This window comes from Mytilus trossulus, chromosome 12 (genome assembly GCF_036588685.1).
Source record: "Mytilus trossulus isolate FHL-02 chromosome 12, PNRI_Mtr1.1.1.hap1, whole genome shotgun sequence".
NCBI classification, from domain to species: Eukaryota; Metazoa; Mollusca; class Bivalvia; order Mytilida; family Mytilidae; genus Mytilus; species Mytilus trossulus.
Genome location: NC_086384.1, coordinates 25077511 through 25096552, shown reverse-complemented (window position 1 = coordinate 25096552; position 19042 = coordinate 25077511). Strand labels below are relative to the sequence as shown.

Below are 19042 nucleotides of genomic sequence, written 5' to 3'. Positions count from 1 at the left end.
AGTAGAAGCTGCAAATTATGTTAATTCGCTATTGCTCTTGTATATTAACCAATTAAAAAAGATGCACTGACAACAGTTTTGAAGGTTATTGTTATAATCTACTTTTATTTGGATGAAAGGGAGTTAGTGTATATTTCCCGTAATATACTAGAATAATAAATAAATATTTTCTTTTACGCCAAAAATTTAATGATATTGTACTATATATCTTTTGAATATTTATGCATAAAAGAACGTTTATAAAGAATGCTTCTTGTTGAATACACATTGTCATGAAATTGCATTATTTCATGCATATTTAAGAGAAAAACAAAATATGCCAATTCTGCAAGAGTTGTTAGCACAAATACTTACTGCCTCTTTCGAAAGAGATTATGTAGAATAGGGCTTAAATCTTGCCTTGCAACAGGCTTCCAATCATACAATCACTCAGACCATTTTAGGAGATATTTCAATGATTCTTTAACGTGCAGATATAGAGAAATGTACCTGCATGAGGCATTGGATTTGGCGTTTCAATTCTTACATGAAGAGGCTGCGTATCTATACATTTAACACATATTATAACATCAAAACAAGATTTAAATGAAAATTAAGGAAGGTGTAGATGACATGGAGAAGTTGACGTAAAATATGATCTTGCGAAACTACAACAGGTCGAATTAACAAGAAAATACGATATGAGAGAACTCGCAGTTACTGACAGCTAGTTAAAAGCCAAAAACAATTTATAATAAAAAAGCATGCATCAGAAACTAAAATCAACTAAAACACATCCCAGAGATTTAGTATTTTAACGTCATCAACAGTCAGAGAAGAAATGTCTTGTTCTATGCCAAAAATAAATGTATCTACAGGTAGTAGGATAGTGAGGAGCGACTTCTTTAGGTGTAATACCACTATTGATTTTTCCCTATTAGTCTTTGTTAAATTGGCACTTTTAAAAAAAATGTACAGTATTTACCTTTATTTCAACCAAAGAAATACTTTGCATGTATAAAGTTTAATATATTCCATTGATACAGTGAAAATTTCCGCTACATTTCATTACATATAAGAAAGTTCCCAACACCGGAAATAAACAACCCAATTTTTACACTGTTATTTACTGGTTACCTGCTTTGGTAACTATGTAACCTTAACGTTCCATAATATTTTATAAGACCATCAAATAAAAAAAATGATGCTCTCAGACTTCCAACATACATATTTACGACTCAGAAAAATTTAAGTGCATTGAAATGCAGGGTTAATTTTATACAACTGTCAAATTCAAGGGAATATTTTTTAAGGCCTACTTTCGTATGCAACCGGATGCGACGAACCATGATTTGGTGGTATTACACCTAAAATTTAGAGATGGCAATTGACATGTTTGTGTCTCTAGACATCCCGCCTCAAAAGAAGATATTATATAGTTATGTTTTAATTTGATAATGACAAAATCGATATTAGTGCCAATGTAAACTATATTCAGAGATCTGATTACAATATTGGTACGATAACCTTACTTATAAGTTTGTTTAAAGGTTCGATGAGTTAAAACGGATCACATAGTCATTTCCTCGCTTTAAGTACAATATGACCGTAAAAATAAGGATGTGAAATACCATTTTTAATCAGTTTTCTACAGGTACAGCCAAATTTACTAATCAAATCTTTGTATCTATAAAAGAATTTATTAAAAGTTTTAAGTAATTTATGGTATCGAAATTTCTGACACAATATTTTCCAAGTGATTAATTTATTACGTTCGTTAAACTCTATGACATCAGAACACATACATTGTAAGGGCATACCGGTCGAGTTGGGATATATAAACACCGTATGATGGAGCCAAAGGCACATCGCCGTTTTAAAAAGGAAAATTAACCATAGCAAATGAAAAATCGTATCTTTTGTCGTAAATTTTAGCATATTGTTTCCAGTTAGAAATTGAAATGTCTAAATCTAGAAAAGGACAAATGCTGTTGTTTATGTTAGATTTAGTTAAAGTAAATTCTTTTTGTTAAATTTCGGAAGTATATTTGGAGAACTCTGGATTATAAGTATGCATATGGTGATATAACTCATGAACTAAATTTAATTAAGACCTAGGGTCATTTGATTTGAGGTCCTTGGATGATGACCTAGACATTAAGCTCAACGTCAAGGGTTAAATTGATGTTCTTGATTTTAACCTTTGCATTTACCTCATATGTTTACATGATAAAGTCATTAGACTTTTTGCATTAGGTTTGAAACCTTTTTACCTTTAAAAAAAACGAAAGTGACATTGTGTAAACCAGAAGTAGCTATTGTGTGTACTTTATCAATATAAAAGTATATAGAACCAGATATTTTTGGAATCAGTACCAAACAAACATTACATTAATACCGAAAGTATCTTTTTTAACCGGAAGTAACACATACATGTAATATTGTATAAAAAAAAATATATTTTTGGAATCAGCGTACAAACACCTATTATTTGACGCTGGAAATGACATTTTAAACCTAATTTTGCTACTTTCATATCAAAATAAATGTTTTTGGTGGAAAGACTATCAATTGTTTTTCATTTAACGAGTTTTCTCAATTTTAAAATTATTTTTAAAAAAAAGAAGTCTAAAAAAGAAAGTCAAATTGTTGGTAGTGTAGACTTCTTTTTCATTTTAAAAAAAAGATCTGTCTTTAGTTTCATGTAATATCTGTTTGCCCTTTCAATAAGATCCTCCCTAGATATGTTAACTTTTTGTTATGCATCATCTCACACCGAGCAAACATAGTGACGGCACCATTCCTGTTCATCAATTTAAAAGTTCCTTATTTTCATTTTTCACAGAAAAGACAATTGTTATTTGCGTTCTAATCAAGATTTAAATTCTTTGAGAAAAGTATACATGTAACGCCAATTTACTGTCGTTTAACAATTTTACACTGAAAACAAGACAAAACGTCAGAATAACTTGATTGATTTGTCAGTTTTCTATTATGTGAAGAAATACATTTTTTTTTAATTTTTACCTATTACAAATTGCATGTCTGCTTGTTTTGTTCACGCATATATATTGTCAATATAATGGAATTGATGAGACTTTCATACATGCAAGAGGTTTAGATCGAATCAAAACTAGATATAATCCACCATTTTCTACATCAAAAATGCCTGATAAGGGACTTTCTTTTATGAATTATCCTCGTTCAAATTTTTTGGGACTCTACTTGTTTGGTGGTTTACATAAGATAATTTTTGAAATGCAAGATATTATTCAGATGGCCATAAAAGAACGAAATATCAAATATCTTCGCTTTACTTTCAATTTGATTAATCACAGTATCTTTACAAATATTATGTTTGTTTGTTTGTCTTTTTCGTTTGTAGCCATGGCGTTGTCAGTTTATTTTAGATTTATAAGTATGACTGTCCCTTTGGTATTTTTAAAAAATTTGGATGTTCAACGAATCACAACTTTGGTATAGCTTGAATGCTGACTTCGGCAAATCCATGACATGAAATATCAACAAAAAGTCGATTACTTAATCCACGGAAATTGGGAAAAACGATAAAAAAAAAAGTATTTCACCGTATGTGTAGCAATAGACTAAACGCATGCGCTATTTCAATATGCTTAGTATTCCAACTTTTACCTGTAGAGTATTTTTTTTAATCTAGAACTTTTTTCATACTGACGACACCTGTTTCTGATTCGATCAAAATAAAACTCATAGACACTAGAGACAATTAAATTTCAATGTTTAATCTAATGTTGATATTCAAGAAACTACACAACACGAACTCTAATTAGCTTTTCAAATCGTCTGAGTATCAAAATATCAACATTAATATAAAAGACTTGAAAACGTCACAATTTTAAACATACAGTGCTAGTTAGATACCATCGATGAAATATAAAAGCAAAGTATGCAAAATATAAAGGTAAGAATAATATTCACAAATTAATTAGTCACACACAAAAATAAAAGGAAACACATTATGAACACTATACGCATTCACTGCACAGGTATGAGCTGTAATCGAACCGCGGGTAAATTATCACGTTGTGATTGGTTTAACGCCGTCATGTGGTGACCCCTTTTGATATCGTAAGGGGTAGTAAATTTCACAGGGGGTTCATGACATGTTAATGGTGAAGTTATCTATTAATTTTGTTGTGTTTCGTTGTTTATTTTTCAACAAACACAGCAGAAAAAGTCTAGCGTGCGATAAATTTGTTATAAGGTTAAAAACTGACCCCTTAAGGATCCATAGAGGGTGAATAAAATCCATAGGGGACTCAGCCTCCGGTCTCACCCTCTATGGATTTTAATAACCCTTTATGGATCCATAGGGGTCAGTAGCGAACCATATAACTTATATTATTAGGCTCCCATGTCTACTTTTTTTTTATTTGGTTAAAATATGTTTCCAGTTTACAAGGATTGGGCAGCTCTTTCCACACTGGTACAGCATTATAACGAAATCATCATCAACCATACCTCATAGTTCTGACATCTGGAAGTACTGCTGTTTCTTGTGCTCGTCATACTGATAAATTTTCGTATCAATTTTAAAATCTTTAAGGAAGCTCGGACTTTTTTAGTAATGTTTTTTTTATTAAAGTCTCTGTTACAATAGTGTTTATTCTTTTGATTTTTTAAGAAGGCAATTTTGACTTTTCTTGCAGTTTTTCATATGATTTTTAATAATCTTCATTGATGAATCTATTACGCCGCTCTTTCTTGATTTTTTTCCAATTTTCAAAGAATTTTATCTCGATAGTAGTGTCACGTTACTGTATAAAAGTTAAAATTTGACAAATATGAATGAATGAATAGTATGCTGTTAACCTACCTAGCCTATAAGAATATAGAATATTCAATTGTCCTGGTGTATTTTTACACATTTCAGATATATGATTGTTAAACTTTTGGATCTTCAATGCTCTTCAACTTTGTACTTGTTTGGCTTTATAAATATTTTGATATGAGCGTCACTAATGAGTCTTATGTAGACGAAACGCGCGTCTGGCGCACTAAATTATAATCCTGGTACCTGTGATAACTGTTGTATGTTTTTTGGTTTTTTTTTTTATTGCTATAACAGCTTTTTATCAGGATTAGCCGTCATTTAATTTATCGAAAACCATGTATAGCTCTTTCATTCTTTTTTTGAAATACACGGTAACACAATTATAAGTCTATAGTTTTCTTTATCTAGAGAGATATTCTTTTTATACCAAAGCAGCTTTTGGTGGGGTTCGTGTTACACAGTCTTTGGTTTTCTATTTGTTCCTGGCATACTATTATTTTTTGTCTTTTTCATTTTATGTCATGGCGTTGTCAGTTAATTTTCGATTTATGAGTTTGACACCTCCTCTAGTATCTTTTGTCCCTCTTTTAAGATTATCTGCAAAAATTGAACTTTCAAAGTTTTATTAACTAACATTTTGATATGATATGATCTTACTGGCTGTGCCTTTGTAATCAATTTTTGTAAAAAAAATGTAATTTCTGTTAGCTTTTGTTATATTTCAACTATGTATTAGTTTACACACTCCTCTGTTACACGTTTTCAATTCAACTCGATCATAATAATAAAGTTTGAAAAGAGAAAATTACACTATAACATATAGCATCGTTTCGATTTAAAAGAGGGACGAAAGATACAAAGGTGACAGTCAAACTCATAATTCTAAAACAAACTGACAACGCCATGGCAAAAAATGGAAAACACAAACAGAAAACCAATAGTACACATGACAAAACATAGAAAACTAAAGAATAAACAACACGAACCCCACCAAAAACTAGGGGTTGATCTCAGGTGCTCCGGAAGGGTAAGCAGATCCTGCTCCACATGTGGCACCCGTCGTGTCGCGTATATGATAACACATTCGGTAAATAGTCTAATTCGGTAGGTCACATTCGTGAAAGGGAAGGCAATTGTAGTTACGACGTAAGGAACATATCCGATATCATTGGTGAAACGGTTATTCCATAAAGGTCACCAACTCGTGATGGCGTCCAAAAAATTTACGAAGGGACGATTTCTACTTCACCGTTTGGAACTCTGATTTAATAGCTTCCTTGTGAGCAGCAACCCTCTATAAAAAAATCATGATAAGAAATGCAAGCACTGGAATACAAACAAATGGAAGTTTTTAACGACCTTGACTGGCTATACAGCCCTTGCACGGTCGGCACTGGAATATCGTATCAATTGGGAGATATATACCCCGTATTCAGGTGCTGCTGGAATGTTGCTACTTAGAAGTGGAAATTTCACAATTGGAAAGCTGAAATCAGCATTTTTGTCGTTAAGTTTTGTTTTCAACCGACCCTAATTGTCAATTTCTAGATGTAAGTCAAGATATGAAGCCGAGTTAAATATATATGTAGTATTCTTTATCTTTAGTTCGATAGGATAGATACGTTCTAGTGTAAGAACATCATCTATATAGCGGAAAGTAGAGTTAAAGGGTATGCTAACTTCTTATCTTTCTTCCTACGAAGTTCCTGCACGAAGTCAGCCTCATAAAAAGAAAGAAATAAGTCGGCAAGTAAAGGGGCACAGTTTGTTCCCATTGGAATTCCGACAGTCTGTTGAAAAACATGTCCTCCGAACGTAATAAATATGTTGTCAATCAAGAAATCAAGCATCTTGATAATATCAGTTTCAGAAAACTTTGTTTGAATCAGAGTGTTCCTTTACAAAGTAGGATTTATCCTCCCTAAGCCAAGATATTTGTATTTACGTTGGTCATTCTATTTTATGAAGTAAAGCAATACCAATTCTTTCAACGTTTCTTTCAGTTTGGGATTTAACCTTTGATGTGATGCATATTATTTGTTGATATATCAGCTTACAAAAAAGAATATCCTTTTAGGTTAAAAAGGTAAAATTAATTAAATTAATATGAATAGTTTTGTAATTTAGAATTACTCATGTCAGAAAGTAATACCTCGATACATTATTAGCCTTGTTAAATACTAATATGACATGCCTCATTGATATTTTTTTGTGAAATCATTTAGAGTATGCCAATCTGTAATCATCAGTTTTCACCTGACTACACCATATCAAATGTTTGATACTTATTATAAAGGGCAAGATAAATTGTTTTTTATTTGAATGTTCATATCGTATAATCAGGACATGGTGTCTGGAAAGTCTATAATCGAAGGTATCAAAACCAAAACTATACTAACAGTACAAAAAAAAACGTTTTAATCAATGTTATTTTGAAATAAAGGTGAAATTAAATACTGTAAACTATCTTATTTTCACGGATACTTAATTTCGCGTTTTACACTTTTTATACCACTTCGCGGCTATTTAATTTCGCGATGTTCTGAATTTCAATAAGGAATGATCCAAGTATGACATATTTGCGACGATTATTATTCCCTTTATTTTTCTACTCGAGAAAGTCGCGAAAATAAATTGCTCGCAAAAATAAGTTGTTTTACAGTAACTCTTAAAAATAAGATTTAACAGAAACAAAATGTCGCCTACATCAAGTCTGTAGGTACCATATTTCACGTTTTATTCGTGTTGCTGATTTATTATTAGGACAAAAATATAATATTTATAACTACAAGCAGATTTACATATAGCATGCATTTTTCTTATCCAGAGTTTTCAATTGAGATCCACAAATTCTGTTAATGGCTAAATCTCTTTTAGTTTATCTATATATATATATTTTAAATTCAAAAATTTAATTTAAGTGCACATTTCTCTATGTGTATGCATATTTCTTCTATTAATATGTAAATGCTTATAAACAAACTGCAGTAAAACTCTAAGGTGCTTATCATATTCCTGCAATTGTCAAAAAATATAATTATATACATAAATATCTAGTAATTGGTTGCTGTGTGTACATGGGAGAAAAATACCCTTATATCTAATCAGTTGGGGCTGCATATCATTTGTATGCAACTCAAAACACCATATCTGTTTAAAGGGGAATAATCCTTACAGAAATTGATTGATTGTCTCCCATATTACTTTCTATTCCATGTGCATGCAATAACTGTTCAGAGTTCTATTGTCATGTATTTCATTTTATTATTTCATTGTTATAACAAATCATTGTAATCATTGTATGAAATTTAAAACCCGCAAGGGTCCATAATTGGATTAATAAAGTATTCTTATTCTTATTCTTATTCTTATAGTCTATGTCTTATCCAAAAAGATAACAAAACGTACACAATAATTAAAATAACAAACCCATTAATAAAACATCGACAACTAGTCAACAAGTGATTGAACAACAAACTGTTTGTTAATTAGAGTTTTTTTCAGGGCTATCTCAGTTTCTGTTTCACCTTGAGAGTTTGTAAAGTGCCCTTGGTATCTTCTGCTACTTTAAAATGTATGCGCACAATGAAATGGAGAAGTGGAGTATACGAAAAGGAAACAAAAAGTCCGGATACACCAAACAAAAAACGTATGTTTGCTACAATGTAACGATTTAAAGTTCTTTGACTGTTTGTCTAACACTTTTCTGTATTGAATTCCTGCATGTTTAATAAAATTTTCAAAATTTTGCTTACATTGGTGATAAAATCAAATATCCGAACCCAATATTGTGAAAAAAAATTGAAATGAAATGTTTAGTTTAAGTACACTGTAATCTGTTTAAATTTAAAAAATCAATTGAGGTAGATTTTTTGGAATGATAACAGAATGCAAATTTAAAATTAAATTTGTAAGGTTACTTTATCCATCTTTCTGTGCTTTTATAAAGTTCCTTGACGACTATTAAAAACTGTATCATCAACTTTTGCAATAAAACATGATATAGGGGAATGAAACAATTTTAAATGTTCAAACTACTTTGAATGATTTAGATTACCTGCTTTTGGTGGTCCTTTTGATTTGATTGGTACTCTTGACTTTTTCACCATTTTTATTATAATCTCTCCGCATAATCTTATCAAACAAAACTTTTCCGATCTAATTAAATGGGCGTTTGCCAAATCTGCTTGCAAAGTGTTTTTCCGCAACTCATATACAGCTTTTTTTCAAATGAGAACGGTAAATATGCTAGATTTACTTTCTAAATGTCTAAACAGATATTTTCAGATCTTAATTTTTCCTTAACACCATTAATGTAAGTTTCGGCAATGAAGTGTATTAACAGGATGCAGGTATTCCTACGGGCACGAACTTTGCCTCTTAAAAACGGACTTGTTTCGTCACTGTAAAGAGTAACAGTGTGTGGCCAAATTTAGTAAAGAAGCGTATAAATTACATTTTTATAAAATTAATAATTGCAACAAAAATTGTTATCGTTATCTTGATGATATTGTTTCGTTAAATAATCAAGAATTCTTTTGATAGACTGCTGATTTCAACCAATTTACAAACTTACATTAAATAAATCTAATTTTAATAGCAATACCTGTTTTTCACTTGATGTTTATATTTCAAACCCATAACGTATACCACTATTATAGACCACTTGGTCAACTTGCTTACCTCATAGGGTGTTTGTCTTTCGAGTAATGCCAGGAAGACTTTATCTAAAACAATTTCAATGTGCATGATCAATCGCTGAATGTAGAACAGCAAAACAGCAGATCAGCTGTGTTGTCTATCGTTATAAATTATAAATTATAAATAATGACTACGCAATCCCATCAATAGCATAGTTTTATTCGTCTATAAATGTTTTACAATCTTATAAAAGCCGTTTACCATTGAATAAACTAATGTTTACTTCGTCTGAAATGTATAGCAACAAATATTTCAATTTTACTTCTGACACATCGTGTTACAATTTCCTGCTCTATGTCCGGAACCATATATGCATATGCATGCATGTGTGTATTATGGAAACAAAATAAACAATTGACAACAATAGCGATATTGATGACTTGAAAAATTTCGTCGAGTTGAATAATGTACGTTCACTCTATACCTTTGGAAAGTGAAACAACACATTTGGGCTTTCAGCAACAGTATGTACAGATCATTATAAAACATTCAACAATGAATGCAAACAATATTATCATAAATATAGAAACGAGTCAAGCAATCAATCATTGAAATTCCAAATAAAATTATTAACAATGACATCGTTAATATTATACGAACACCATTATATAGTATGAATTGCAAAGCCTCCTTAGTATTAAGCGAAAGATATGCATGAAACGCTTAAAATTTAAAAAAAAAACGATTAAATATTTTTCGTCTTACCAATTTTTTATTACACAAAGTGATTGAATACTTAATCAAATAAAAGGTTTTCAATGATTAATAAACCTCTCGCATGTACAGTGACGAGGGTAATTTTAACTACCTTAAGTACCAATCAGGGTCTTTTGCGGTTGGCCTTCACATAAACATACTGCTTACTTGTATTAAATTATAAGTTCCTATCAACAACATATTTGTTGAATTTGGAAGTATACTGTTTCAACTTGTTGTCATTCATTTGAGAACTTACTGTGTGCCTCGTTTTTTCTTCCTCACTTTTTGCAAATGATTCGGAAAAGACAAGAACATAAAAAAAGACAGATCATTGGATTTCACATTAAGATATAATGATAATGTTTTTTCCAATTATAATTTACGCATCTAGTCATTGTGTTATTGGCCTTTGGTCATTTTTTGTATTGTTGTTTTTCATGTGTGCGTAAGTGTTTTGTCTATAGAGTATAAAATTGAGAATGGAAATGGGGACTGTGTCAAGAGACAACAACCCGATCAAAGAGTGAAACACACAGCCAAAGGCCACCAATGTAGTGTCTATTTGCTATTTTTTTTACTTTGACTTTCCGTTTTAGATTTCCCTTGTAAAATGTTCACTATCATTTTCAAATATTTCTTCCAAATATTTAACGATAGGTTAGAAACTACAAAATGTAATTTCATCTATTTTTTCTTGATATAAAATTTGTATGGCACATTATTTAGCCGCTCAAGTCTTGAATTGGAGTTTGTTATTATGCGCCTTTGAATATAAACGCCCCTCAATCACAAAGTAAAACAGTTGAACCACTCAATTACAATAAAGAATAGTTGAACAAAGTTATAATTGAAAGGATAATAAACAAACTAATGCTTTATTCAATATTGGTATCATTCTTATAGGTTTCTATAAGAACTACTTTTAGAATTAAACAGCATATTCACCTGGACAAAAATTATATGCATCACGTTAAACGTCATGCGCTTTTAAATGTAACGTTTTGATAAAATGGTTGATGTACAATTGGTTTAGGTAAATATTTGTCATTGGATACATTGTTTTCTCTCGAAATATGCATTCGAATAAATCAATTAATATCTTTAGACAGTAGTTGAATAATATTACTTGCCATATAATTTGTTATTTCATTTATTTTAACAAGACTGTGTTCTTATCTTTGGATAAGAAATAATAATAAAGTTTCCTTCAGCACGAAACCAAAAGTTCAATCATACACGATGTTATAAAGATATGCAAATCCGTCGTTTAAATTACTTACAAGCAACCTGGCTTTTAAATTATCAAAGTAAATTGATGTCGGATAGTGTAATCCACTTCCCTTATTGAGTAATTCACTACAATCATGACCATTGTTCTCAATAACAACCACATTGTGTGACGAAAATCCAGTGACAAAAATATTTCCATGGATATCAGAGGTTACTCCCCTTGGCTGATTGAAAATATTTTTCTGAAACTGCCATTGAACACTGCCATTCAAGTTTATGCTAACAATGTTCTTTGGAATAAACACTGAGAAGAAGACATTCTTTCCGTACGTTGTTATATATTCAATTTGGTCAAATTCGCTTCCTACGGGAATTCTTCTGATAAGTTTTCCTGTTAGTGTTATAACTGCAACATAAGTACCATAACCGTCGATGACCGCGTACAAATATTCTCCGTCATATGAAAGTCCCCAGCAATTTACGCCTGAGTGAATTTTGGTGACAACTTTTGTATTCATATTGATTTTTTCAATATATCTATTTCTACCAAACGAAACAGCAACACTTTCATCATCTAAAGCAACGATATCGAACGGTTCACTAGAAAGTGAAATGTCCTCAATATGATTTCCAGCTCCGTTGTGTATTATTATCCGTTTGTTTCTTTTGTCGGTAAAAAGAAGCTTCTCGCCACATATAGTGCAACCCTTGATATCAAAATCTTCGTTACTAGGTTGAAGTTTGATCACGTTTTGTTGAATCTGTATACTATTAGCCTTCACTGTAAAATTATGATGCACAAATATTACAGTAAACTTATCCTAATAGTTTCAACATCTACGAGTATTAAAAATTAAAAGAAGAATATGTGTAATTTTTATTTTCATACAAATAGGTACGCCATGCATCTGTTTATATACGAATCACATCAGTAAATAGTTGTCAAAGGTACCAGGATTCTAATTTAATACGCAAGACGCGCGTTTCGTCTAAATAATACTCATCAGTGACGCTAACATCAAAATAGTTAAAACTAAACAAGTACAAATTTGTAGAGCATTGAGGAACCAAAATTCCAAAAAGTTGTGCCAAATACTACTAATTAGTAATGATTTTATTCTTAAATACAATAACAGCAAGCTTAAAATTCAGAATGCGTACACCAAAACGCATATAAATAAGAAATGTCTAATTCAATAGAAATTAGCCAATGACGTGATAATCTTTCGGATTCTCAAACACCAAATTTGTTTTACTAGCTACTTCATTGCTAAACTGAAATTTATTATAAACAAAATGAAAGATATAATATGCTCCATCAGCCAAAATTGCTCATGTGGCATAATAAAAATAATAGAATGACGTATTGAATTCTAAAACACATAATGCTCTTTAAAATTTGAAGCGTTATACAATTACAGACAACTTCTTTTGATGTAATCTTTTATGAAATGCTATGTGTGACCATTTGGCAACCAATATTAAAGTCAAAACTAATAGTGGACAAACGTTACGTAAGAACAGCATCCCCTGTGTAAATGTATAATACACTAATAAATGATTTGATCAATTGATCAAACTAGATATATAACTTGTACTTTATTCACGACTATATTGATTGCAATTTCAGGATTTACGGCATATTGTAGACTATGCCTTTTTTCAACATTTCGTAGATTCAAATAAAACAGAACAAGAAAAATAAAATCACAGTATGTTTAAAACAAGGAACAAAACTATGTTACGACTTTACCTGCTATAAAAACTGATGATACCGTCAAAATGATATTTATTTTCATGATGTGCATATTGCTACTATTTTCAAAATGATACATATATTACATAAATTTATGAACATTTTTTTAAATTTTAAGTTGTGACATCTGTTGTCAGATACGTTATACTATTTACATTGTTTAATATTGGTGTATATTACACTGAAAACATCAATAATGTTGCATATCGGATTTTTTTTAAACGAACAATTGTGAGCAAATCATTATACCAAAATCCCTAGATTCGGGCTTTTATTGGTTATTATTATTTTTTGCATTTTCTATGTTATACTTATCGTTAACAAATGACCTTTTAATAATTCAAAGATTTTTATTTTTCTGCATCAAACATGGATGATTATTCACGAATTCTCAAAGAGAGTCACACAATCAATATCAAGCTTTAATAGACAAATGTAGCGTGATTGAGTGGCCATCTCGAAAATATTGTGATTACGAAATATTTCATTATATACTAGCTAACTATAAAACCAGGTTAATGCATTACCAAGTCAGGATTTTGACAGTTGTTATCCTTCTTTTGATGTATTTGAACTGTTGAGTTTCGACATTTGATTAGGGACTTTCCTTTTTTTATTTTCTCCCCGAGTTCCGTGTTTTTGTGATTTTACTTTTTTATACAATGCCCCGATTTGACTTTCAAATTATAAAAAAAGTAACAAAACATCCGTTCTTTTTTATTTCGTTTTTTAAATAGCGCGTATTGATATTCTATCTCTATCTGACCAAGGAGGTAATATCTAATATAACCTCCTTGATCTGACCATAAAACTAAAGTCGGAACCCTTTTGGAGTAATCTTTGTTTTTTTTAAATGATGAAATTTATTAACGAACTTTTATAAGAATGCATGTTGGAAATCATATTTAGTTTCAAAAACATTAACAGCTTGTCCGACGATATCTTTTCGAGTGGACAATTTTACAATCTGTATGCTGGAAACACCTTAAGGTAGTGCATAAAACTAAAGGGAAATAAATCTGAAAATCAGCTGAACGTTTTAACACGTTTTTTATTACGGAAATATTAACCTTTTCAATGATCTAAACTAGTATTTTCCAAAATTGCTGTGTATCCAATGAAATTTTTCAGACAAAGTGCGTGGTTTAAGATTTTTGAAACTTTTATATTTTAGTAAAATGGTTAATATTTTGTCAACATTTAAAGAAAATTAAACGAAATTCCTTTCGTCCCTCTTTTACAGTTATCTTAAGGTATAATTCACAACATATGCTATTCCATCTTTTCTAAACCAATTGACACCAAGTTCGTTCCTAACACGAATATCGTTCTTTCGAAACAATGTTTGTACCAAATGGTTTCATAATCGTAAGTGAAAGATTCTTTCATCATGAGTTTTCGGTCATGATTTTCATAAAATTTAATATTTCAGTACTTTCAGACATTTTATAACTTTCAGTGCTGTCATCTTAAGTCAATATACTTTTTTTACAGTAGCACTCAGACACTCATTTTTTGAAATTTAAAACCCCGCAATGATCTATAAATGGTCAGCAAAAAAAATAATTATGTCCATTTCTATTTCTATAATTATAAATAAATTGCCCGATTTATACAAATTTCATTCAAAAGTGTATGTGATAGATGTGTACTATAACGATTGAAAGTCAATTATTTTATTTTCATTACCAATGTTTTGATTCCAATGGCTTATAGTTATATAAGACGTCGATTATATTTTTTTTCTTAATTAATGGTTCATACAGACCACATGTTGGTAGAGTAATCAAACATAACTAAATATTATTTAATATAATTTTGATACATAAAGGGTATTGTGTTGTTGATCTTTTGCTGTTTACCATAACATGGCGTTGGTAATATTGAATGCAAATAGGAGCTTGAGAATTATTTATGCAAACTAGATACATTTCAAACAAAAGTATTGATAAACACCAGACTAGTATCATTTGTCCTCATGGGAATTATTTGTGGCGGTGAAAACCAAAAATTAAGAATAAGGGCACTTACTATCTAAATTAACAACAACTAGATCCTTTGGCTTAAATCATCTTTAGTTGGTTGGAACTACCCAAAGTTTTTCAAACAATTTAAGATTGTATATCAATACAAATCACAACTAATGACGATATCGATGATATTAAATGTCAGTGCCAGAGTAATAAACTGAACCAATTAAAGTCACGGGAACGAATCATCCACCAGTGGTTATCAAAACTCATCAAAGATATATAAGACTATTCAGGAACATTTTGACTACGTATTTCAATATAATAGTAATTTCAGTCAGATAAAACAAAATTCGATGTGATTCGAACTTATGTTTGGTATTTGGCATTTTCTAAAATCTTAGTGTTTCGCACACTATAAAAGTACTTGGATTAAATTAATTGAAAGACTTCGAGGCTGTGTGAATTAAGTCTAAACACTAGTATACATTTTAGATCTTTTCACGTTATGTTCTTTCTGCGTCAGATTTAGGAATTCCTTAAGAAGTCTGCATGACACGCATACACTTCCAATATTTTATCAACGTTTTTGGTACATTTCTATCCTCTAACATATCAGTACTCTTCGGCAACACTAATATATATATATTAATGTTATATTGTCTATTAATTGAGTGCTGTTCATTATTATACAATGACTGTAAAGTCACTAATTTTATAAATTCAGTACTGATTTGTCAGTACTGTTTCAGTCCTGATTTCTTCAGTAAAGTTTCTGTACTGAGTTTGCCAGTACTGTTTGTGTACCCATTTCATTGGTTTTGTTTTGGTACTGATTGCATTGACCTTAAAATTATATACTTACACTACAGTCACACTTTTTAAAATAGACCACTTTGTTCAAAAGATGGATGTAGGATAAAAAAAAACTTAAATCAAATAGTTTGGGGGTTGGGGGTCAACATATCTGCAAGTTTTGTTTATCTCTATTGGTCAATCAATTTTTCCCAAATTAAGTTAAGAGAGGGTATGGGGGTCAGTGAAAAAACTATGTGAATTAAGTTTTTTATCCTACATTGAGCTTTTGATGTCGTCCCTTACGTACGTAGCTGTGCATCTCTTTCAAAGTTTTAATTTGGTTTTATGTAAGGTTCACTTTTGTTTATAATTCTCACATTAGCCAATTGGGAAACCTCAACATCAAATGTCCTGTTATTGGTTCCATGTTTGAAACTTTGTTCCGTGTACCAAAAGTGTTGTACATGTTCTTTATTTTAGGAACCCACTAATATATATTCGTTTAAACTTTATCTTAAATAATTTCAAATATTATATCGTTTTGATTTTTATCAAAAGCTTTTTAGTTCATGTCCTAAATTGAAATTATTGTGATGTTCCCTTTTTCTATTGAATCAAACATTTATTGTGCATTTTAACAATTGAAAATGTAATAGCATGCCATGTCACTGTCATGTGTTTACTTCCCTTAGACTTAACTGAAATTTGGTACGCAAATCGTGTATTGTGTCATCGTTATGCTTACTAGTCATAATTTAAATACATATTCAAAGCAAATCAATTACGACGATTCCGACTTCTCAAATTTAAAGTTTTTAAAAGTGGATCTAAAACCGGGACAAGGCCTAGTTTGCTTCGATAAAAATCGTGTAGTGCTGCGAATTGTTTAACATTAATATTGTGTATCGGTTAACATTACAGCAACTGAACAGGTGAATGTAATTTCATGTCAGCATGTGGGTCAATAGCTGGGCTTATACATGTTGTATTAAAAAAAGATTTAAAGAAGCAACATCTGCCAGAAGTAACAGTTACAAGCCGAAGTGAAAACTCGTTTTTCGGAGCAGGGGAGGAGTGCTGGTGGTTAATTTTGACATGTTGCACTTGATGTATTTGTAACGATTCATTCTATCCTTTTAGTTTAATTTTCTGTATTGTTTTGTTTCCTTTGTATTTAATATTTTGTTCAAATTAATTTAATGACTTTGACCACTCTGTGTTTTTGTTAGATGTACTTCTATTCGTCCATCTGTAGACATAAGAGGTTGAAGTATACTTGCCATTGAAACAACTATCCGTCAAGGTTACAATTTATAAAAGTAAACCATTATAAATCTATATAAAGAATAAGAAACGAGAGACTCTTAGGATCAAAATCAACATACGACTAATGAACAATTGCAGCATTAAGCCTTTTTCAAATGTTTTTATAGTTCGTTATTATGCTGTACTGTACACCACTGTCGAAGATGAGGGAAAGGGGTAGGATCCCGCTAACATGCTTAACCCCACCACAGTCTGTATGTATGTTACTGTCCACGGTCAGCATCCTGTTATTCAGTCATTGTCGTTCTTTTGATGTGTTACATATTTGTTTTTCGTTCATTTTTTTGTTCATGCCGTGAGTTTTCTTGTTTGAATTGTTTTATATTTGTCATTTTGGTGCCTTTTATAGCTGCCTATGCGGTATGGGATTGCTCATTGTTGAAGGCCGTACGGTGACCTATAGTTGTTAATTTCTGTGTTATTCGGTCACTTGTGAAGACTTGTCTCGTTGACAATCATACCACATTTTCTTTTTTTATTATAAAACTGCATTACATCATTAAGGAATCAACAAAAACAAATTGAATTAAAAACCAATTGTTCAGAGAAAAATTGAAGCCTTTCCACATCAATTTTGATTGATATGAAGCTACTTACGGTTTACTCAATCTACCTTTTGGCGTTTAATCATAGTTTTCTTTATATTGATTCAATAAAATGTTTGTTTCTTTATACTTTCGACTGAGATAATGAAAACATTTTGCTACATCCAGGATTAAATAGTTCACTCCCGGTTTCATATGAAAGCTTTATTCGCACTGATTTCAATGATATATGCTTTCTCTGTGCTTTTTCTTGAAAGAATAAGACCGTTGCCACCTTTCAGTTTCAAACATTTTCTGTCCCATATTATAGTTATTTTTACACAGACTCCAAAAATCATATCTTACACATGAGGTGGAGCGAAAATAAAACTTTAGGACAAAGCAAACGACCTGATTTAAGCTTTCCAATTGTGAATTTTTCATTTCTTTGTAGCAACATTCCAGCAGCGCCTGTATACAGAGTATAGATATCCAATTTAATATGCTATCCCATAGATTGTTTTTCCTATTATGATTCCCTTGATAGAGGGTTGCTTTTCTCATGGACAACATTGAACTAAGAGTTTCATGGGTGAAGTTCCAATTATACCTTCGTTAATTTTACGGCCGCCATCACGAGATGTTTGAACGTTATGGAATACTCGTTTTATAGATAATAGCAGATATGTTCATAATGTCGTGTCAACAATCCCGTCCCCTTGTCTCCGTGTGTGACTTACGAATAAGACTTATAATCGAGTTTGTACTTACCTGAGCAACATATGCCATACGTGGAACAGGATCGGCTTGTCCTTCTGGAACATCTGAGAGCACTCCAAGGTTTAGTAGGATTCATGTTGCTCAATGTTTAGGGATTTTTTTTATGTTTCGTGTGTTATTGTTTGTATGTTGATCTTTTTGGCCATGGCAATGTCAGTTTGTTTTTTTAGATAAACATGAGCTTACATTAACAAAAGGGGTTATTCATAACGCTGTTTTTCTCTCGATTAACTAACTAATGACTCCTTTAAATGTAAAAAAAACTGTAAATGGAAATTGGGAATATGTCAAAGAGACAATAACCTAACCAAAGGGAACACAACAGTTGAAGATCATTAATGGTTTTTCAACGCATCAAATATAATCCCGCAACCCAGATGGTACTTCGCTGGCTTCTAGATTAAATTGTGTATTAGTTCAGTGAATGTGGACGTCACAGTGAAGTTCAAAACATATGAATGAATTA

The 19042-nt window shown here is 31.0% G+C and overlaps 1 protein-coding gene across 1 annotated transcript; it reads right to left on the bottom strand.

The window, feature by feature from the left end:
- Nucleotides 1–11051: 11051 nt before the first annotated feature.
- LOC134692965 (uncharacterized) lies at nt 11052–13242 on the bottom strand. The gene is made up of 2 exons (XM_063553634.1): nt 13176–13242; nt 11052–12203 (listed from the first exon to the last, which is right to left on the bottom strand). The coding sequence occupies exons 1-2, from the start codon at nt 13228–13230 to the stop codon at nt 11419–11421; spliced, it is 840 nt and encodes a 279-aa protein (XP_063409704.1). The 5' UTR covers nt 13231–13242; the 3' UTR covers nt 11052–11418.
- Nucleotides 13243–19042: the final 5800 nt, after the last annotated feature.